General features: G+C 36.6%; 1 protein-coding gene across 2 annotated transcripts in view; it reads right to left on the minus strand.

Moving 5' to 3' along the window:
• PVRL3 (poliovirus receptor-related 3) overlaps positions 1–21,103 on the minus strand; it is a 41,645-nt gene extending 20,542 nt beyond the window's left edge. For both annotated transcript variants that reach the window (XM_010567303.1, XM_010567302.1), the window contains exons 1-4: positions 20,714–21,103; positions 13,248–13,544; positions 11,264–11,381; positions 8,209–8,360 (exon numbers count right to left, since the gene is read on the minus strand). In XM_010567303.1, coding sequence (XP_010565605.1) covers positions 8,209–8,360; positions 11,264–11,381; positions 13,248–13,544; positions 20,714–21,071 — 925 coding nt within the window. In that variant the 5' untranslated portion in view covers positions 21,072–21,103. The remainder of the gene's footprint in view (positions 1–8,208; positions 8,361–11,263; positions 11,382–13,247; positions 13,545–20,713) is intronic.
• Between the last annotated feature and the right edge of the window lie 2,005 nt (positions 21,104–23,108).

Genomic DNA, 23,108 nt, shown 5'->3' on the forward strand with positions numbered 1-23,108 from the left:
AACATTTGTTGCATTAATACAACTTACTCAGCTTCACCTTGGGATTAGTGAAAGAAGCATAGTTAAAAATGGCATGTATTAATCTCTAAATAACACTTATGTTGAACAAGGAGCTTTCAGGATTTTAGAATAAAACAACTGGAACATTTGAAGTAGAAATGGTTTCTATGCATTCCTCCTAAAAGCAATTTGATCCCTCACGCACAAAGAAATTTCCATATTCATTCCTCAATATAAAGTATCAGCTGATTTCATGTCAGGTTATGCAAGTAAACAAGAGCTTGCCAGATACCAAGCTTCTCCAGCACTCAGCTTTTTCCTTTGTTCTTTAGGTCTACTGGAGATGTATGCATCTGTATTGAAAATGAGGTTGAAAGTGGTGGGCTGATGACACTGAGAAAGCCTCCTGAGATTATCCCAGTCAATCACAATGTTACATGCAACTCCAGTTTCTATTTCTGTGCTGCAGTGAATAAAACTGGCTTTTTGCCTTGCCCAATGCAAGGTAGGTTTAAAATCAGTAAAGCAACAAACACTAAACATGTCATTATAGCTTGAATCTTTTAGAGAGAATATTACATGGATAGCCAAGTAGCTCATTATGTCATGTTATTTAGTTAAATGCCCATAAGCAAGATCCATGGAACTACCACTACCATAGTACAGAGGCACCCTAAATTTACCACCACAAAAAGTAAAATAGATAGAACTGGAAATTTGTCAAATTCCCAGTTATTTGACAAATCATAACTTTAAAGATTCATAAATATGATTTTTAATCTTACTACTCAGACGGCCATACAATTCTCTCATACTAGACAGAATCGCCACATTTGTCATGATCACTACAAATCATACTTCAGACTGCACCTCACTGCTGAACACATTTTAAGCTTGACATAATAAGCAAACTGTTACACAGATTTTCAAAGCACATAATTATATTACTTGACTATGTAAAAGTGGTGATTTGTTAGGGAGCTATACATAAATGAAATTAATTTGACAGAAGATAGGAAACTGAACAAGGAAGATGCACTATCAAAATGAACAAGAGGAATTCAGATTATGATTTTAGTAAAAACTGATTTAAAGTGAGTTTAATAATTTAACAAAGAAGTAGAGATTGAGGAATCCAAGTTTACCAGGGTTCCCATGTCCCACAAATCCTTAGGTCAGGAAGTTAAACTCAAAACCCTCTTCCCTGAAAACGTATTTGCTTTAGACACAAGATTTGTTAGCTTATTTCAGACAGTACCAGCAATATCTTCTGCCAGGCTATACATACTTTGTTTTTTTTAAACTGGCTTTGTAATTTTCAATTATTTCCCTCTGATACTGAGGTCTTAAGTCCCATCCTCCACATCCACAATATAAAATACACATTCACAAGTATGCAGTATTTGCATCCTGGCAAGTTTAACCATAACATATGTGAAAAAAACACAGTGGCAATTACACTATTATTAATATATTAAAATACCAGTGTTTTACAAAAAGCTTTTCCTGCAAAACTTGATTCATCCACCAGTTGTCAGGTTGTCCAGCTGCATTATCTACAAGCACTAATTAACATATTAAATTCATTGGAAATGTAATTCTTCAGTGTTTGTTTACATGTATTCCTAAAATCTACAACCATGAATAACTCTATCTGTGTCAATACCTTTCATTGTTGAAGAATGACAAACTTAAAATCATCCCTCCTTGTTCATAAGGCCAATTATGACTAAGAACATGTGAAGTTAACTTCTGATGTCACCCAGAGCTTTCTGAACGTAAAACTAGATTTTAATTTTTTTTCCCCCCCACTTCCTGCACCAGGCAAGTTTCCCAAATAGAAAACAACATTAAGACCAGGAATGCCAGAGTTCCTTACCTCTATAGTCCATACCTTTTTGCTTGCAAATCACATCTTAAACGTTATCTCCAAATTAATAAAGTGCCATTCTTCATGTGTTGGTATGAAAGAGTATATTCTTTCATACCAACAAGCTGTTTAATTATAACTTTTCACATCATTGCCAATACCCATTTCTTTGAGTTCTTAATGCTTTCCACAAAACATTAAGCACATTGATTTTAAGTTGTTTCAAATGACACTTTATTCAAAAGTATCAATTTCCGACTTATTTTCTTTAACACTTTACTTATGACCCAATGTTTAACAGCTTTCATCGCTTTCAGTGATGTAGGCTTCTGTTGTTGCACAAACCACAACAACTTAAAGTACCCATGCAGGCCAGGGAGCTGAAACTGGCAGAAATTCTGCAAAATTTTGGTTTTAGGTTAAATGCATTGTGATTCCCATTTTTTTGTCTCTTATGTTCTGGGCCCTATTCAAACCCTTATTACACATACCCTGTAGTAAGGATGAGGACAAGCTAAGACCCACAAAAAATTTCTTCTACTATTACATAGCTATCGCCCTCATTAAAATAGGATAGGAGATGTAACTGAAGAAAGCAAAAACCTATTTTCTGGCATGAAAGAGTAAACCCATCAGCTCCCACCATACATAAAAAGAAGCCAAGTTTTCCTAGTTTGTTTCAAAGCCTTTGATAATTTTCTGTCAAGAAAAGCAAGATTTGCTTTTTACTTCAAATGAAGCTCTAATAGCGTCTCAAACAAAGCACCACGGTCCTTGCACAATATGCTTAGTTTTCCATCATTACTTACTTTCCAGATGTTTCCCATGAAAGTCAGTACCAACTTTCAACAGCTTCAGTCTGATATTTTTACTTTTCCCTTAAATGACTATTCTCGATACAGTTTTCCCAGCCCTAGAAATAGAAACAACTTACCTTGGGCAGACGAGTTTCTACAGTTAAGTTTAGTAGAGACACCCGACTACATCATGTGTCTTATGTCCCTAAACACTACATCTTCCCCCCTGGATCCCCCTGCAGTACATCCTCATTCAAACGTCCAGGACCCATCTTTGCTTCCGTGGGAATTCAAAGCCAACAAGAAGTCAAGTGTCAGAAAGTTGAATGGGCAAAGATATGGATGGATCATCCTTAGAACCAGACCATTAGCTTCAAAAATCTTAGTTTAAGTCCAGTCTTGGTATCAACAAGCACATCATTGTAAAGATCAAACTAGAGCGCACGGTATTTTAAAACTGCAAACCATTTTGGATTTAGCCCACTGTGAAGTATTTAAGAGCTAAGGTGACCAGCTCTATAATAAGGAAGAAGAAAATTCAATACTGGCACACATCATCTTTGGCTAAAATTTATCACTTAACCATTACAGAAACAAAGTTTTAGAAGGGAAGGTGCCTTGGCTAGTTGTTGTGTATTAATACAGACAAAGTCTGTCTAGTTTCAAAAACAATGATGAAGTCTAGTTCTCCCCATTTAAAAAACAAATGACAAACCCCACACGATTCAAGATCCACACTTTGACTCCCACATCCCTTTCTTTGCCATCTGCAAGACAAGGACCTGCTATCAATTACTTATAATCCAAAAGTGAGTTGGCTTTGCACAAATTACAAGATTTCTCTCTCTTTGCAGTTCTCATTTTACAGAGTGGAAAGTGTCTGCCTGTATATGTATTATATGTATTTTTGCACAGAGACATTTACCTCTGCTTCTTAAACTGCTGTTATTGCTAAATTTCCCCTAGATGCTAAGTACTTCAAAATTTAAGTAGTTGATAACTCTGTGTAGCTGGGCATTATAAAAACAGCCCTTGCAACTGTTGAAAAGCTTATATTGCAACTCCCTTGTAGCAACAGGGAAAGTAGCCTTTCCATGAAAGAAGGCTTTTTGGATGCCTGAGATTGAATGATTTTGCAATTTATCATTGTTTCTCCAACCATTCTCACTCCAAAGTCAAGTAGTGGGTAAGGACATTGTGTAACCGTCTCCCCACAAAGTGTCTTGTGTACACAGATTCCGCGTTGGACTTAAACATTTTTCCATAGGATTATCTTCAGTTTGTTCCTCCCCATTTTGGCAGCATGACAGATATGAAGATTGGTATCAGACTAAAGCAACTGACAATTTCTTTCACCAATCACCCACTTTCAAAGTTAAGTGTACTTTTGCAGTTTCTAGCTGGGTTTTCCATGCATCAAGTAGACCATTTTGGCATTTCTTTGGGACTCAAGGAAAAAGCTGTTATCATTAACATAACCTCAAGCTTGCAAGGAATATTTAGAAACAATATTGAAAGTTCAAAACCTGCTCTATGAGGCAGCATACAAGTTAGCAGTTAGGATATCCAGGGACTCACTTTTCTATACAGCAGAAAAGCAGTTTATCAATACCCCTTCTAATATACTTTAGAAAATACAAGAGTGCCTGTGTTCACAATGTTCTCTCGGAAGAGTGTCTATATATGAAGAAACAAAAGCAAAACCGATGATCAGCCTCTGTTACGTTAACCCTGACGATATCTAATCTACAGGAAGGTGACTGTACTTACAAGTCACATCTTGCTACAATTGCTGGATTGCTGGCTAACAAAGGCTGGGTTTACTTTTAACAAAACGTAGCCTCTTCCAAAAGCAGTCATTTGACAAGATGACAGAGGAAGCAAGTATTTTCCTATCTGAATGCGAGTCTTGCAGATCACCCCTCTCTTGCAAACGGAAAAAGCGAAAGCCTCAGTAAACAGTATGAAGGTGAATGAACACAAAGCCAAGAAAATAAAAGTTCAGTTCCTTTTGCAAACAACCTGAATAGATCTATATTACAAGATGAAGTGCTTTACATATCAAGCTATCAGCTTGTTTTGGAAAACCTGTTGCTGTAGGGCTATGTCAGCAACTTCAACAATACTTGATCACCTCTGAAGTCCATGAGGAGCATGGCTTGCTTTTGGCTGGACAGCTATACAAATCAAGTTTAACTTTACATCACTGAACAAGTAAGAAACAGCAAAGATAACTGTGCCTTGAAACCAGTATTAAAAGAATTCTTTAACTTCAAACACCGTTTTAGTCTTTCCCTATCCATACAGAGATGTATCATCTCCTTTAACTAAAAGCTGGTGAACCTACCATTTAGTCCCTGTCAACTACTTCTCTTATATTTCCCTATTCCACTTCAAAAGTATCATCAGAAACGTTAGGAGCACAATAGAATTTATTAAAAATAGTTTTATTTTTTAACAATACATATTAGGACCAAAAGCATTTTTTGTTCAGCTTCCATTCCAATCCTACAACACATTTCAACTTAATAGTTTTTTCTAGCAGTTAAAAAGCTTTACAACTACCAGCATCATGACTGTCCAGAAACATTAACTTCATAAATCCTCTGACAGCTTCATAATTAAAATTTGAAAGATGGCATGATCATACAGCTTTGTCTGCTAGCTTCTAAGTTTCACTTTATGGTTTTGCCAAGTTTTATACAGTGGAAAATACCTAACAGAAAAATAGGCTAACTAAAAATTATTCCTTCCAGTACAGCCGTGCCATGTTCACCATTACTAGATAATATCTGCTCAGTTAAGTCAAATATTGAGATAGTAAGCAGTTTGACTTATGTTTACTACTTCAGTCTTATTTTCTGTACTCCTGACATGAGTCTCTATGTTCCCTCTGAACGATTATTATTTAAGATAGACATTTTTGCCATTTCATCACCCATCCTGCATCATTTTAAGGGCATTTCATTTAAAGAGCCAGTCACAATAAAAAGTTCAAGTCACAATAAAGTGTGCTTAATATTAAATTTCTGAAAACAATACAAGTACTATACTTTGATTGCCTCACCTCTCATTTTAAGTCTTCTATATACTAAAAGTTAATACACAGTGCTTTTAATCAGTTTGGTATAATCTTCTCTAAGGTATCTAGAGCAGAGTGCTGGAAGCTTGTCTCAGCATTAAATTGATGTGTATGACTTTTCTGAGCATTAGTTTTAGTGATACAGCACCAGATTTATTCTAGAGTTGCCTAAAAATGACCTGTATTTTCTTAGATGTTGATCATGCTACACACTCCAAGATTAATGCTAAGTTTTTAAAAACTGAAATTAATTTAATGCCATCTAAAGTATTTGTTTGTAGAACGATGACCCTGTACGACCTCTAGCTAGCTGAGATTCAGTTTTGGCACTCCCTAAAACCAGCTAAGTTTTGCTATTTGCAATTAAGTTACTGCAGCAAAATGAAGTAGCTGAACAAAGCTGAAAAGCAGCACACATGTAAACAGCATCTATCAGTCCCCACCAAAGACCAACTACTACAGCTTAACTATCTCTGCAGTAAGCTAGTTTAAGCTATGTTGCATTTGCCATAGGCTAGAACATATGCCATCACCACAGCTCAATTAGCATCTACATCTATTCTGCTTTTTCAAAAACTTGATGTGTTCTTCTCCATAAAGGAAGCATTAGAACCAAGCACCCAGAAGTAACTTCTCACAGAAGTAACTTTCATATTCGTTTGTAGCACTTAGGAGTTTTTTAATAGCTAGAATTTTATATAATTTAAAAGTTCTTTACAAGTAATTCCACTGTCTCAAGCTCTTTACAAGTTTCCAGTTAACTAGCTCATTAACTAGTCAGTTAATTAGAACTGACTAGTTTTCCACAATGGCCTGCAGTGTAGCTATGTCAGTCTGACTGAAACACCATCCTTTGTTCTAAAGAGGCAGATAACTATCAAATATGAATTCTGACAGATGTGGCTTCAAACATCCTGGACCTTCAATTTTAGTCTTAACTTCTCATTCTCATCTCAATCCTTAAGTGTTCATATTTAGTTTTAAGTTTTTAGGAAGAAATCACAGAATCACTGAATCACTCATAGAATGTTTTGGGTTGGAAGGGACCTTAAAGATCACCCGGTTCCAACCCCCCCGGCCATGGGCAGGGACACCTTCCACTAGACCAGGCTGCTCAAAGCCCCATCCAGCCTGGCCTTGAACACTTCCAGGGATGGGGCATCCACGACCTCTCTGGGCAACCTGTTCCAGTGCCTCACCACCCTCACAGTGAAGAACTTCTTCCTTACATCTCATCTAAATCTCTAAATCTAAACCCTCTTTCAGTTTAAAGCCATTACCCCATGTCCTATCACTACATGCCCTTGTAAAAAGTCCCCCTCCAGCTTTCCTGCAGGCCCCCTTTAGGTACCGGAAGGCTGCTATAAGGTCTCCCTGGAGCCTTCTCTTCTCCAGGCTGGGCAACCCCAACTCTCTCAGCCTGTCTTCCTAGGAGAGGTGCTCCAGCCCTCTGACCATGTTCATGGCCCTCCTCTGGACTCGCTCCAACTGGTCCATGTCCTTAAATCTATGGAATCGAATTTTAAGTCATCTATGTCTGTATCCTGTAACTGGCCAACATGCACTCAGACACTTAATTTACATTGTGGAATAACTAATGTCAAGAACTTACTGAAGAGCAGCAACGCCATACAACAGAATTCAGTTTTAATTTCCTCATCTGTATTATTTTCCTTAAAAAATGATAATATATTGGCACTTACTGATCAAGCTAGCTATTAGCTAATTTAGCTAATCCATTATGAAAACCTGGAGAGCTTTTTCACACTTGTACAGCACTATTCACATATACCCCTTTAAGTCATGCTGTTCTTTCACAAAGAAGGTGTCATAGTAAAACGTTAATTACATTTTGTTAATAGATACGAGGACATTTCCTAACAGCAGTGGGGCTAAACAGACACACAAATTTGTCATATTATACTAAGGAGATCAGCAAGACTTCTACATGATATACTTAACTTTATGATTACTGGATATCTGCATCCTGAGAAAAGGAGACAATGAGTAACGAGTACAACGCACATATTCAGAATATAACCCTAACTTCCATAAAGCAGAGCATCTTTGACTTTTCTAAATATAGTTGTTCCCCTCCCACTAACATCTGCTTTTTCAATTTATTACAGACAAGATACTTTTTATTGCAGTCAGTATGTCTTGCCAAATACAAGTTAACACTAGAAAAAAAACAAAGTTCACTTAGGAAGAGAAAGCAACAATCTCAGAACCACTATGGGAACTACCTCAACCTTAAAAATTTCCACTGTATGTTGCTGTTACTGAAGAATCAGTTTAATCCCAAGTTTTACTGTAGCTCTCAAATCTGTACTTTAAACAGCTTTTCACACAATTAAAAGGCATAAATATTTTGTGTATCAACCGGCTCTTCAGTTTGCTATTTCAAGCAAAAAAAATTCCAAGTTAAAGTACTGTCTTCGCTGAGAAGTAAGGCTTACCTAATATGTAGATAGTCTTCTGATCACTTCTCTGACCAAGGGAATTAGTCACCTTACAGATGTAAGTCCCAGTGTAGTTGTAAGTCAATGGGCTGCTGAACTGCAGAGTGTTGTTGACAGATAACAATCCTTCAGGCCATTGTCCATCCGACCTAACACAAAATAGTTAGTTGTATTTCAACTGTGAATCTTTACAACTAAAGTCTAAAGGTAACTAGTTTAAAATAGTATTTGAAATAGTTTAAAGAGTGAACTTTTCACTGTGCTCTGACATTGTCAGTGGGCTTTCACTGGATGTTCTCAGTGTCCAACTGAACATTTAATATTTAATTTCTGTGCCAAATCCTTTAAATGTCAAATCCGCTGGCACTAGCAAGCTGTCTACAGATGATCACTACTACAACCAAGAAAACATCATTTCAAAAGAACTTGGAGGAACAATCCAACCCAAGCTCTAAAAACTAACAGTCAAACTAAGAAGCACTTATACTGCTGTCAGGATTATCTGCCTGTTCTTTTGCATCCAGCTGACGTATCACAATTAATATTTCTGTCAGTACACACTTAATTTGCAGGACATTTTGACTAGGATTTCTGAGCAAGAGTTCAAGCAGTTTCTTCCCTCTCAACCCGCCTTTTGTCATCCCCCATCACTTTTCTATCTAAACTACGCACTAAAACCTAATTCGGTGCGTGGTGATATATTTGGGGAAACAAATGCTTAGAAGAAATTTGTTTCTAATAACTAGCTTTTCCAAATCTATCATTTCCCTATAGAATTTTGCATGTGATTGCAGTAACGAGTATGTAAGCACAACAGAAAAAGGGGAAAGGGCAAACGCACTGGAACTACTTTAGCACAGCTGCCAACTGCCCCGTTAAACACCTGTCATTTCATGCCTTTGCATCCCATTTTGCTTTTATCTAAGTAAGTATTAACAGCTAAGCCAGACTAAGTCAATATTCAAACATGTAATCAGCAGGTCTCAGTATCTTAGAAGGATTTAGCAAGTATGATTTTTAAATAGTATCCAACAAAAAAAGCCAGCCCTGACAGTTTTAAATAGGTACTCAAATGGAAAAAAAGCCACAGTTAACAGTAAACGCGATCTCCAACAAATGTAGGTTCAAGACAACTTTACCATTGGTGTGCTGACAATGATTATTGCCCAGAATTGCTTCAGCCATAAAAGTGATTAAGCATGTACTTCATAATTCATAGTATCAGAAGAATTTATTTAAAAACCATGGTAAAATAGTCAGTTGGTTTGAAAGCTCTATTCTAATAAAGTCCTCATACATGCAACATTTTAAAATATTATTGACCATGAAAATATTACTATCCTAGCAAATACAATGTCACCTTTGCTTCCAAGGGATAAAGATTTTTTGGTGTAGTAGTTTTAGAAGCTATTGTAATTCGAAATAAGTAACACAGCATACAATTTCAATACAGCTAATTTCCATTTCCTTAAACACTCCAGCTATCCTTCTTTTGCATAGAGGTTCCCCCCCCCCTTCAAGTTCCTCATTTATCAGTATTACAGCTTCTTGGGTGGGTTTTGCTGTTACTCAAACAAAAAACGTACACCAGTTTTATTCCAGAGGATTAAGCTTTTCTCATGAAGTTGGTTCAGTTTTAACCTTAAGAAGTTTATAAGTGACCTCTGAAGCTTGAAGTGCTTCAAATATATTTAAAAACGTATATTTCTTCTGAAATTGAAAATAGAGGTTGTACTGATTGTTCTTACATACATCTCAAATTCAAATCAAACAACTGAGAACCCAGTTTACCTGAAGAAACAAGCGGTACTGCTGCTGAGAGCCTGACATGCTTTCTTAAACATAGGAATTTGTGTGTTGAGGTATCTCATCACACTGATTTTGAGCTAAGCATGGGATGGGGATGGCAGCCTACTGTAGCATGTAGGTAAAGCATACATTTTACTAAATCTACTTTAGTGTAGCCATGCCATTCTGACTAGAGTTAGCTGCAATACTGACTTAAGATTTCAGTGGCTACTTTTAGGATTGAGTCAGTTGTAATAATTTGTTTTCCTGTAAAACTACCATCAAGCAATTCCAAACTTATCAATACAACATTTTCAAGCCACATTATGACTACTGTTCCTACATGCTAAATCATATCTACCATTGAGAAGGTAGAGCAGTGGATTACTGCTTCACATCTGTAAGATCACAGGAATATTAACTAACAGAGGCACTATAACATAGCTACATAAGAATTTACATTGTCCTTCGGGAAGTTATTCCCTTTGTTTCTACAGGCAACAAATCAATTTAAAATAGCTAGGTTTAATTTTGTTTTCCACAAGACAGATTTTGATCTATGGTTGCTTTTGTTGTCTTCCTCTGTCTCTTGCCCAAAGTACATCCATGGCTGCAAAAGCAAAGCAGTACATTTCAGAGTAGGGCCCACTCAATCCAGATATTCACAAAATGTGGCTGCTACATAAGATTTTTTTTCCTTTTTTTTTTTTTGCCTAGACACACATGTTCAAGAGCTAGTTTCCATCACTATGCAAAACACCACATTTATCTGTCTTGGCAACTACTTGAGCACTTTCAAAAACCGTGACAAATTCTGTAATTCAGTAAGCAGCATTTGCCATCTCAACTGTAATTTCCAGATGTTAAAATGCAGATACAGGAAAGTCTGTTCAAGTGTTTACAATCTACTTTAAAGAATAAAAAACCCAGAAATTATGAAATAATAGTTGGATCCCTACTAGATTTATTGGGCTTTGCTCTATATACTGCAACACATGCAGTTTAGACTACTTTATTATGTAACTATAAAAGATTTTATCCTGAAAGTAACAACAAACTGTTCAGGCTTGTAAGTTTACACAATATCCACTCACCCATATTCAAACATAGACACATCTTGTATCCTCCTTTTAAAAGGCTGGATAATAACATTACAACCCAATACAAGTCACATAATCTTTGTTTTCAAAACAGGTGTTTACTGTAACCTAAGAGATTAAACCACTTTAATCATGTGGTAAGCCCCTTCTTATAAAATATTTACCTGGTCCACATAAATTCCATAGGTAATGGATTTGCATCAGCGTTACATCTGAGCTGAACGTTCTCTCTTCCAATGAACCAGTTTCCATCATAGCCAGTTACTGAAACTTCTGGGGCATCTGACAAAAAAAAGATTTAACCTATCAACAATCACAATATTTTCTTTAAGCATGAACTGTGTGTAATGGTCAACTCAGTGGAGCAGAAGGTGGTTTTGGGGGGGTTTTTTTGGTGTGTTTTGTTTGTTTTAAATTTAAAACCCGGACAACAACAAAATACACAAAGAACACCAATACAGGTCCAAGCTACAACATACTATGCAGCAGGGGATTAGATCAGGAAGAGTAAGTTGTTTTAATCAGTGCAACTGTCCCACTGCATGTTTTCAGCAAACATACAGCACTTTGGGGAAGTGAGAGGACTTCAAAAGAAAGGAATCAGTTTAAAGTTTCTTGGAAGCGAGGAATAGGAACTTAGAGCTACTTCTCACTAACAAGATAGAGCAAAGGATCAGAAACAGCATTTTGAAAAGCCAGGTAATTAGGAAATAACTGTTTTAACTGGCATCTGTGAATTTTTTTGTTAACAGTTATCCACTGGCATCATAACGTAGAATTATGTTGTTATGGCTCTAAAAAGCAAGGAGGTTACTTCAGATAAGCTGGAGAGACCCAGCTGAAATATTTAGAAGCCAGAGAACAGAAGAACGAGTATGATTTGGTATAAGCTCATACAGCAGAGATGGAGAAGTAGTTGCAAAAGCAACTGAAGGAAGACTAGAGAGCACAGATGTAAAACCTCTGCTTCTCACTTGCTGCTGTGTTGCTTACTACATGATTTTGTTAGAAGTTCTGAAACATGCCTTAGCACTAATTTCAGACAAAAATAAGCTTAAGACCAGCTTGCCCCCTCATTTCACCTTAAATATGGAACTTCATTCTCTCATTCACTGTTTCAGACAATAATGGGAACAAATAATCTTTACTTCCATTTCTGTATCAATGGCACTTCAACCTAGAACTTCATTTCAACATTGACAAAGTAAACCAGTACTAATCACTTCTATGCCCAAATAAGTGATTCTTTACCAAACAGAACAACAACAAACCCACAAGAGATTCTAGTTAAACCAAACCAGCAACATTTACTTTTTCCAGCCACTACATTTCTTCTAATTGAATTAACAGAATTCTATGATTTAGGAACTTTAAAGCAGCACACAGCTGAGACAGGACACCAAATGAAGAACTTGAAAATAGCTTGCTTTAATCACATATGCATTGTGTAACAAAAAATGGATCACATGCCTAAAGCTTATTTGTCTTAACTGGTTATAGCTAAGCAGCCTTGTAAGCCATCTCACTTCATATTCATGTGTTTTAAAGCCACAGATTTGCTAAAGAAGCCTGGTACAGGTTTGAATTATATAAGCAATCTGAAGCTGAGTAACAAATGTTAGGAATGTATATGTTATGTTCTTGTTTCCTTCTGCAAATTAGAGTGGAAAAAGCTTAGTGAGTAATTTGAAAATAAACTTACTGACCCCCATAAGACCTACCTTCAACTTGTCATCTCAAACATGAATCTTCATTAGAATTATTTTTTAATACTGCTGAAATTGCAAGGCACTATAAACAGTTCACGGATCAACTGAGTTTGTTATTTTCTCTGTAATCTTTTCAATGCTAAATATAAGCATGAAAAATAATGTTTACCCATGAGCCAATACCCAAAACAAACAGTAGAAACATAATGGTATTCTAGGTTTGTGACTAGATTTTTTTTTTTTTTTTTTAAATACAGACACCCTAGGTTTCTACTCCTGCCTGACCTACCTCTTTTCACATGTTTTTTGATACAGTTTTAACTTCCCTTTTTTCATGAAGTAGTTAAGTGCTCCTCTCCTTCCTGCGGAAGGTATACACCAATGAAGAGGATGGTTATAAGATATATACCAAGTAGTAACTACCTTACAGAATACTTACACTGTATGTCCAACACATAAGGGTATCTTATCTCCTTTTCCAAAGCAGGGTGCCTCACAATACAAGTTATACGTCTTCCTCTTGCAAATCGCGTAGGGACAATCATATACTGACTTACAACTGTCACCGTTTCATTTGGAAACAAAGTAGAGCTGGATTCCATTTCACCAAGTCCTCCTTCCCAGTCAATCTCTGCAGCAGGTTTTCCAGTGGCTGCTGTACAAGTGGCTGCTATTGTTCTATTTGCACCATCTATTAGAGGGTTTGGTCCTTTTGTTAAGCTTACAACAGGTTCAACTAGGGAGGGGAAAAAAAAAAAGTAAATTTAAACAAGACAGACTCTACATCTTTGAAACTGTTGCTATATAAAAAGAGTTAGATAAGATCTAATCCATTTGCAAAAGCCCATACTAATTGGATATCCTAGAAATAAGATCATGCCATATCTCAGAGATGATAGCTATACAAAGCTTTGGCCTGGTGATACTGTTTACCTTTGTCAGCTCAGTTTAGTGTTGCTTATTCACTACATTTAATGCACTGACAGGGAATTCCAACATGGTTAGGTTCAGAACACCAACTACAGTGCTCTAGTTCAGTGTCTGACAACAGACAGCTTAAGCTATTAGGTTGAAACTATACCATGATTTTTAAAAATGCTTAGATTCTGCTGCATATTCAATACTTAGAGTATTAATCTATACTGTCAGTTTGTGTCATTTCAAAGCTACTTCATTCAGTGTTTTAACACCCAACACTAAGGGTAAGCTTCTGTTGATCAGTACAATACAAATTGATTCCATGCTGAAAGTACAGTTAAACTCTAAAAAAGTGTTTCTATTGCATATACACACACACTGTATATACATCTAATATATACACGCAAATATACATAACATACATAATTTTTATACAAAATTTGTATTGTTTTGATATACAAATAAATTGTTTCTATATATAAATAAAATTCTGTCTATATATTCTTGTGAATAAAGCTCTATAGAGGTAAAAAATTTCAACTCAATACTATGTCCAGGACTCGAAAAATCCACAAGTGGAAGGACCCAACGTCCTTATAAACCCATCGTTCACCCCAAAATTTTAGAGCCTTAGAGAACACTTCCTTCTATAAGGAAGTTGAATTCCTGATGTACAAATCTACTGTTGAGGGCCATAAACTGAAAGCTTTTAAAAAAGTTTCCTTCTTATTTAAGAAATCTGTTTGAGCCCTGTACAACCTATCCACCAGCTGCAGCCTAAATGAGAAATACGATTTGGTGTTTCAGATACAAACCAAGGTTTTGGTTTCTAGGACAGCCCATTTCTATCAACACAGACATTTCCCCATAGCATACCAGCCCATTACAAACCCCTTGTCTTTCGATCACGTGAGGCAGAGTCCTCTGAAGTGAAGTCATCACAACACACCATAATGCTTCAGAATCCACCTCAGTGGACCAGCCCTCACTAATCACAAAGCAGAAGCAACTCTTGCAACTTCTGTGCCTCTCAGTATCCTATAATAAGGAGAACTTTACTTCATAGAACTTCTTTCCAAGAAGTTGAAGCTGACCAACATATCTTGAAATGAAATAAAGCAGAGTTCAAAATACCTGGCAAGACACTTCAACTACCTATGCTTTCAAGAGATAACTGACTAACAAATATTTTCAGCTCGAGTGAATTCAATGCCAGAATCAGGTTTTTTTTCTGCTCAGTCTAACACCCCTCATGTCTGAGGAAGGTGGTTTATTATTTGCTCAATTACACTAAAAGAAAAAGGCAACTACTAAATGGATAACCTTATAAAAATACGTGTTTTCTGTGCTATTCTTTGAAGTGCTTAAAGAATATGCCTCATTGCCAAATTGTAGGTTGGTTGTTTGGGCTGATACTGAGAGCAGATTACTATCTACTTTGTTTCTCTGAATGCCTACCCTCTGTGATTTGTTAGTGACCCTACTGTAAATAAACCAACAGCAGGGTTCTTCCACCAAGTCCTACATTCACTCTTCTAGAACTGAAGCATCTCTAACAGAGCTGCTTTCAAAATTTCATTCCTTGCTCTCCAACACTAGCAACAACTAAAGCTTTCTGCAATAAGCTTGCATATTTGAACTGGTGTACATATGAAGCATTCTATAATCTGAAAAAAAAGCCTTTAAAACCTAGTATGGAGAACTTGACATCATTTAGCTTTGTTCTTTGACCCACAATTTTGTTTCCCTGATTTAACAAATATTACCAGCTTGCTCCCCCGAAATCACTAGTAGTAACCTTTTCAATAGCTTCTGTAGTATTACTGAAATGCAGAAGTAAACACTCAAATTTACATTTAGTGTCTTAGAAGCATAAAGATACTAATTTTAGCTGTATCCCTCCCCACCCAATATCTCCATCACAGTGAAATCAATTAAATCAGCAGCTATCATTAGCTTTTCATGTTAGAACTTACAGACCTAAATCATCTCAGCTGGAAATAAAGTTTCATACATTCTACTCCTTTGAATTTTCCTCAAAAAAAGAGTACACAACTCCAGAATTTTTCCTCTACCCCTTTGTGAAGGGATACGTAAGTCAACAAGAAGTCTTAACTAAGGTAGCAGAGGTCTCCAGACCCAAAGCAGACTACTCAGTATGCTGCTTCGCTTACCGTGCTTTTAGAAAAAAGTATCTTTAAGTATTAAGTGATAGTAGTCAGAGTACAGGATATAGACTCATTTAAAGCCTAGTTTCTGCTAAGATTATTGTTGTTAGGAAAAAAGCATACTTTGCTTTCTCAAGTGATATCTGAAATCTGTAAGACTGGCCAGTTTCAGTTCATTGTATAATTCTTAGTTTTACACTTGTCAGAAATAAACAAAGCTGAACTGTTCAAAACTACTCAACTTAATAAAAAACACTTATTCCCAGTCCAATCTGTTTTGGTGCTTTAGTTTTTTTATAATTCACATACTGTTTGGCTTCTACTGTCACATCTTCCCATAAATCATGAATCTTGGACTACACACCAACTACAAGATAACCAAACAGCCACATACTAAAAAGTGGAAAGCAACTGCTGTTACAACACTTCTATAGTCTATCCTTCGAGGATTACTATGTCCCTGCCACTGAAGCAAAACCAGCAGTAACCCAGCTACTTATTCTACAGCCTTTCTAGCTGTTTCACTCATGGATTAAGGTAAATACCTTGTGAACAAATCCCTAATTACAAGGGGCCATTGGCATCTCACCTCTCACAATGGGAAACAGTTTTACTGATTTCAACCTGGAAAAAAGATTACCCAAAGTGTGGGGTTTGGACAGGTTTTTGGCTGGCCTTTTTTTTTTTTGGAAAGTCTAACTTCTATGTGCACAGACTCTTGCAGCAGTCCTCTTCTGTCCCAGGACCATTCAGTGTGCCACATGAATCATACTGAAGCATGCCCTACAGACTTTCAGTGCTCACGATGGTGGTGGTAGTGGACACATGAAGGAGGTTGGGAGAGCATTAAAGAAGCTGCTTCACCCAGTCAGTAGAAACATTATGCTCTATTCAGGTCAACTGAAAACGATGGTGGGAACAATGCTTAGTGTGGGAAAGGAAGCCACCAATCCCACAAAGATCCAAAAGCAGAAGGAACCTGCTTCCACAATGTAAACGTTCAAGGGCAGTTGCAGTTTCCCCCATACCCTTTAAGTAATCAAGAGAATAGATACACTGACTGAATGGACAGAGGTTATCAAAAGGTCACTGCATATGGATCACCTCAGTCATATATCTTAGGAGAAGATTAGTCATGCAAATCCAAAGCAATATTACAGCATGAATTATATTCAAATCACAAGAAACGGTGGCTGAAGTATAGAAGCTAGATGTGCAGCTGTCTAGGAGCTCTCAACTAATTTGCACATCTGTGCTGGCCCTTTTACTGATTCATGACCACTACTTAATTTAACCTTACTTACTCTAGCTTTACCTTACATTCATATAGTCAGAGATCTCTCATTGCTCAAGTCCTTACTCTTCTTTATAGAAAAACTACATAATAAAGCATCCAGAAAAGAAAGAGCCTTAAATCCTATTACATGAGGTTTCCAGGCCTCAAAGTTGCTCTTGGTTTTAAGTACTTCATAAGCCTTTTTCAACTGCTTCTGTTAGTTTTAAAACTAATTTTCTTCTGTCACTGTGCAGTGGAGGTCTGGATGAAACTGGCATTATTACAACACAAACAGTATTATTTCCACTTACCATTAAATTCACTAATTCCTTGGCAACAGCATAACACTGGGAATTGTGAGCCCCTTCATCACAACTGACATTTACTTGAATAACTTCTTTCCAAAACAATACTTCTATTTTTTATTCTCTCTCCCCTCAAAGCCAGCAGCTGTAGATTTCTGCGTAGCTTCTCCTGTTCACTAATTAACCCTGTATTATTGACTTTGGTTTTTTTTGTTACATTCTTGTGTTTGGGTTTTTGTTTGTGTTTGTTGGGGGTTTTTTGTTTTGGTTTGTGGGTGGGCTTGACTTTTTTTTTTTAAAGACCAGTCAGTTCACTAATTTGTTATCTACTTGATACTTTTTCTTGCCCCAGAGTATTGTATGGTACTTAAGTATGTGTACATCCCATCAACTAGCACTTCTCAAACACCATTACTTTATTGGAACTGTCTGAGAAGATCCATTTTCCATATTGTCTGACATGCATCTTGCCTTAATTCATTACTGTAAGAATTTCTACATTAGTGTGTCTGGGATCAATTCATGGTGACAGACCTACACCTTTGACATAGTCATCTGTGCAGCTCATTCTTTACTTGCAGCATTGGTGGGAGCTAACCTGAAGAAAAACAAGGTCTACTTTATCAATTCCCATGCTAAGAAAACTAGCTTAACAAGACAGTAGAGTCAAACCGAACCAAGTATTTAAAATAGTTGTATACAGTGCTCAAGCTAGTAACATAAAAGTTATAGCAGCTCTGCAAGCTACCCTGTCACACACCATCTCTTCTGCCTTCAAACACCATTTTGGGCAGTTTAGTCAGCATCTTGAGAAAGAAACAGCTTGACACAAAATTCTTTGCAATTTTTTTGTCCTAGTTTACAAGGTAAGTTTGAAGAACCAAAGTTTTAGACAAGATCAATACACCTGTTTGACCCAAAAAGCATTTTCATATTTTCACTGTCTTAACCTCTTCTTCTACAGTGCATTTCCTTAAGACAGTATGAAGCACTAAGTGAAGCAAACTGGAAGTGAGCAAAGTCACCAAATGTGGTAAGTCTGTTAAGCTTAAGTAGCATAAAACAGAGGTTCTAAATATGGTCTTAAGTGATCAGGGTACTGTGGCAAAATACAGGACATTTTATCCTGTAGTTATTTTTCCCTCCATTTCTCTTCAGTGTCTCTGCCTTACAGTGTACAAGCATCTACTACATGACTAAGTTAAGTATGTCCACTACATATAGGAAGGAAATGAATTCTTTGCTAAATAGGAACAGACAGGGATTAGGAAAAGAGGCAATGCTGCTTGGACTGGAAATGATTTCAGCCCTAGGACATGAACTTTTCTCTCCTCACTTAAAGGAGAATTTTTTTAGAAGAGTGGGAGAATGCAGTTAGAATAAAGCTTATTTAAGTTATATCAGGTTTTAAATTTTGATTGGAGCTATTCCATGCCTTAAGACTCTGATGAGAGTGGAACTGCTGAGTTCAGACCAGTAAAGCTCAAAAGTTATTCAGTTACATGCATATTCTGAAACCCGTTACTTCCCCAGTATTTTTACTGTTTAAGTCTCAATGTCAGTGTAGCCAAAAGTTTTCAGAAGAACAGAAAACATGCTGCTGAGGCCACAGAACATAGGTAAGTCCAACAGAGGATTAGCTACCCAGCTGTACATGCAAGCCAAGCAGCTGCTAACTAGGATGGAAAGGCATCTTTGCAAGTAGTAGCTGGTTTTTGCAATTCGGAGGTTGATACCAAGTCACTGAGAAGCTTACAACTATCATCAACCATCTACATCAACTAAGAAAAAACCCTATGATCAGGACTACTGTATGCCTGACAAATACTTCTTTACCTCTTCCAACTGCCATTTTTGATAATATGTATCTTATCAAGCAAGTTGCAGTCCTAACATTTTCAAATGCAGAATAATAAACACACGGGACATACATTTGCTTTCCTAGTTCCTCCTAAGGTTCTCCATAAACCTAAGATTTGAAGGGCAAAATGGACACACCTACTAGTGTGACCTGAAAAAAAAAAAATCTTAGAAATAAGAACTGATGAGAAGAGATGAGGGAAAGCAGTAAGAACCTCCCACTGTATGTTCATAAAGCACAACAGCTGAAACCTGAAATCAAAAGACTGCTACAATAGTCGCAGACATAGCCACGTGTAGTACAGTACAGACAGAATACAGATGGAAGAGAGCTACGTGCTTTGTATATCACATAGAACTTCTTTGGTCAAGTTACTTGTTTCAAAGTGGATTAAGCCACTTGCTTTGATGCATTTATTTTGCCCCACCTTGTGGTGAAAACCAGTTTACATACTGTGCTACAGCCATCTGATTTATCTCACACAGTATTCTATTGCTGTGGAAAGCAGAGATCAAAGACCAAGAAGATCCTAAAAAAGCACATTTGTTTATAAAAAAAGAGTCATTGAGGACCACCTCAGCTGTAAATAATATCACTTGACTACTTGCAGCCAATACAGAAGTAACTTACTCTATTATAAGAAGGTATAATACTACAAGGAGAAGGCAAGTCAGTAGGTTTTCAAGTTTCCGGACATAGTAATCATTTTACCTCATATTGCACTACCACCTAAGTCTACCTGTGCTTCAGTACTAGTCCTTTATGACAGCAATACTGAACTCTCAACAAGATAGACAAAATTAGTTTATGTGAAAAACTGAGTCTATAAAAGCTTCCCATTATGACTATCCACAACCAGTCAAGGGCTTAAATTGCCTCTTTTTTTCCCCATAGTTCCCAGTAGTTGTCTAGGCAGTTTTGCTTTAACATTTATACTGTGCAAAGAACAGTTTACACCACCAGCCCCAAGCAGCTACATTAACTTATCATACTAGCAACACATTTATGAGGAAATTTAGCCAAGGTGGTAACTAAACCTGCATTCGGCAGCTTCTCAGCACACACACGGTCTATATTATCAGCACTCCCAGGTCTAAGTTCTAAAGCACTGCCCAAATATTTAGATTAGCACAATGCCTAAATAATAACTGCTTATTTTTAATATCTGGACAATGAATGACCAAGTTCTAAAGAAGCAAGACCCAAAAGAAGTCTCCTCAATGATATTACTAAGTATACCAAGACACCTGGCAAATACATTTTTTTGTACTGTCACTGGGTTAAAAGGTAAAATAAAATGTATTAATAAGTTTGCAGAATTTCACTAACAAGTTTGTGCTATTAATTTCACCTCCTTTCATAAAGAAGTTGACTTACCTAGTACCGTTACAGTTGTTGATGACTGCGTATTTCCAAGTGGGAATGTAACTGCCTTGCAAATATATTCTCCTGCATCAGAAAAGCTTACATTTTTTAAGATGATTGTTGCATCAGTAAGTGAGTAGTTTTTAAATGACACTCTTCCTTGGTATTCTCCTTGAACAGATATTCCATATTCAGGATGATGAACAGCAATAGTCTGTGAACTTTTACCATGTATCTTCTCCCAAGAAACTTGTGTTATTGTTTCATTTACATCAATTATGCATTTCAGTGCAACCTTCTTCCCCCAAACTGCTGTCACATGTGGATCAACAATTGGTCCAGCTAAGGCACCTAAAAACAAAGCAATCATTAGTTGGTACACCAGGTTATGCCTCACATTAAGCCTTCTTCAGTAATTAACTTACCTTTTTCAAAGAGAATTCCTGCTTCTGAATAACAGTATTCTAGCTGATTCACAGCAGTGTGGAAACATTACAAAAGCATGCTTTAAGCAGAAACATTAAAGCTAGGTGTGGATCAACCATTCTTCAGAGAATACTATCACTAATACACAACTTTCTATAATAATGACCCGATAGTTGTTTAACTGGTGTATCAATCTTTGGGGCATTTAACTAGATATGAGCATTGCGTGTATTCACATCTATTGAAAAAACAGTAATCAGACATAGTACTTCAGCAGTCTGATTACTGATTCAGAGCATCAGGTAAAAATTTAAGTTAAATTACTGCGCTTCTACTTTCAAAAGATAAGACTCCTGATAACTTAAGGAGAAATGCAGAAGTGGAACTCCTACCACTTACTATACCAGTCACTACTTAAAAAGCAAAGCAACAATTACAAAAACAAAAAAAAACCCCAAACCCCACAAACTACTCCATCTTAACAGTGACAGTCGATCAGTATGCTAGTTTCCAATAAACGTGTACCATCATACATATGCAATCTTCTGCTACACTGTAGTGTAGTGTCTTCACACTACATCTTCCCTCTGTATTAACACAGTAAATATGCAGGAGTAGGTATAGTCAAGTGTTTGCTTAAAATTCAATGTATTTCTATTTAATACCCAAAATAGTTTTCCACAGTAGCAACTGCATTCTGAGCTCAGCATTTTACACCACCTTCTTTCAAGAAAGGAAATCCACCAGGACAAAGCAGCAGCTCATTAAACCTCAGGTTCACAATTTCTTTGCCAAACAGATGCTCTAGCAACTTCAATCATCTGTTCTCTTGGAGTAAACTAACATGATGAAAAAGACTCAAAGTCTTAGTCTGCATTGTATTTCTTTTTATTGTGCTTAAGTTTTAACAGCCATTTCAACTACTCTGATTTTCTCTTCAGTTATCAAATCAGTACTCAAGCTGTTACCAAGAAAGTTCACCCATGGAACAAGATTCAAGTATAAATTTTAGCAGCCTCATTTTCACAAGCACAAAGAGGTTGTTCAACTTGAGACATTAACTGCCTTTTCAGTCAACAAGTTCCCACAAAAGAGAAACCGTGTGTTCAGGAAAAAATTCTCTATATACCTTTATGTACAAGTCCATTGTTAAAAGCTTTCCGTTTCCCATCAATTGATTTTTCAGTATTCAAATCATAATTTAAGCCAATGAAGTCACCTAAACAAGCAATTTAAAGATTCAGCTATGGATTTCTTCAACATAAAACTACTGACTAATGCCAATAGTATGAAAGCATTAAGTTGCACAAATAAATCAAAATAAACCAGAACTTTATACCAAGATAGTTGATATGCCAGTTACTAAGAGGGGCTGGTAAGGGGGAAAAAATAGCCAGGAAACTCAAAAAACTGAGTAAGTTTCACATAGAGTATATCTACCATTACTAATCCACAAGTAATGAAAGAACATTTTGCCTAGTCTCCTCATGCGTCTTTAACTAATACATACTGTTGAGACAAACACTGGAAAGAGGGCAACTATTTGAACACTAACTGAAACAGGCAGAATTCTGCCCAAACTTTGTCTCCACTTGCCATTGCTACATTTAAGCGTAAGGTCAGGTGTTCCTTAAAAAGTATTTAACTATTGTTTTCTACCTCACATGGAAATAAGGCTCACAAGTTACATTACTGCAATATATTTCAGAATATACATCTTCTGTAATGTCATTTAAGTAAATAAAACACATACTTTTGTTCAGAAATCAGCAATTTGCAATATTTAAATCTACTGGATCTTAACCTGTACTGAACCATAACATAATGATCAGCTGTATCTGACTCCAACAAACTTCCTACAGAAAAGCCGTACAAGTAAACTTACGTAAAAGCTGCTTGGACTTCTGGGAAGTTAACAAACTGAACTGGAAAGTCACCCTAGTTCGCAGAACACAAGCTATTCTGTTTCCTTTTATTTATC

This window comes from Haliaeetus leucocephalus, unplaced genomic scaffold, assembly GCF_000737465.1.
Source record: "Haliaeetus leucocephalus isolate CR32 unplaced genomic scaffold, Haliaeetus_leucocephalus-4.0 Scaffold228, whole genome shotgun sequence".
NCBI classification, from domain to species: domain Eukaryota; kingdom Metazoa; phylum Chordata; class Aves; order Accipitriformes; family Accipitridae; genus Haliaeetus; species Haliaeetus leucocephalus.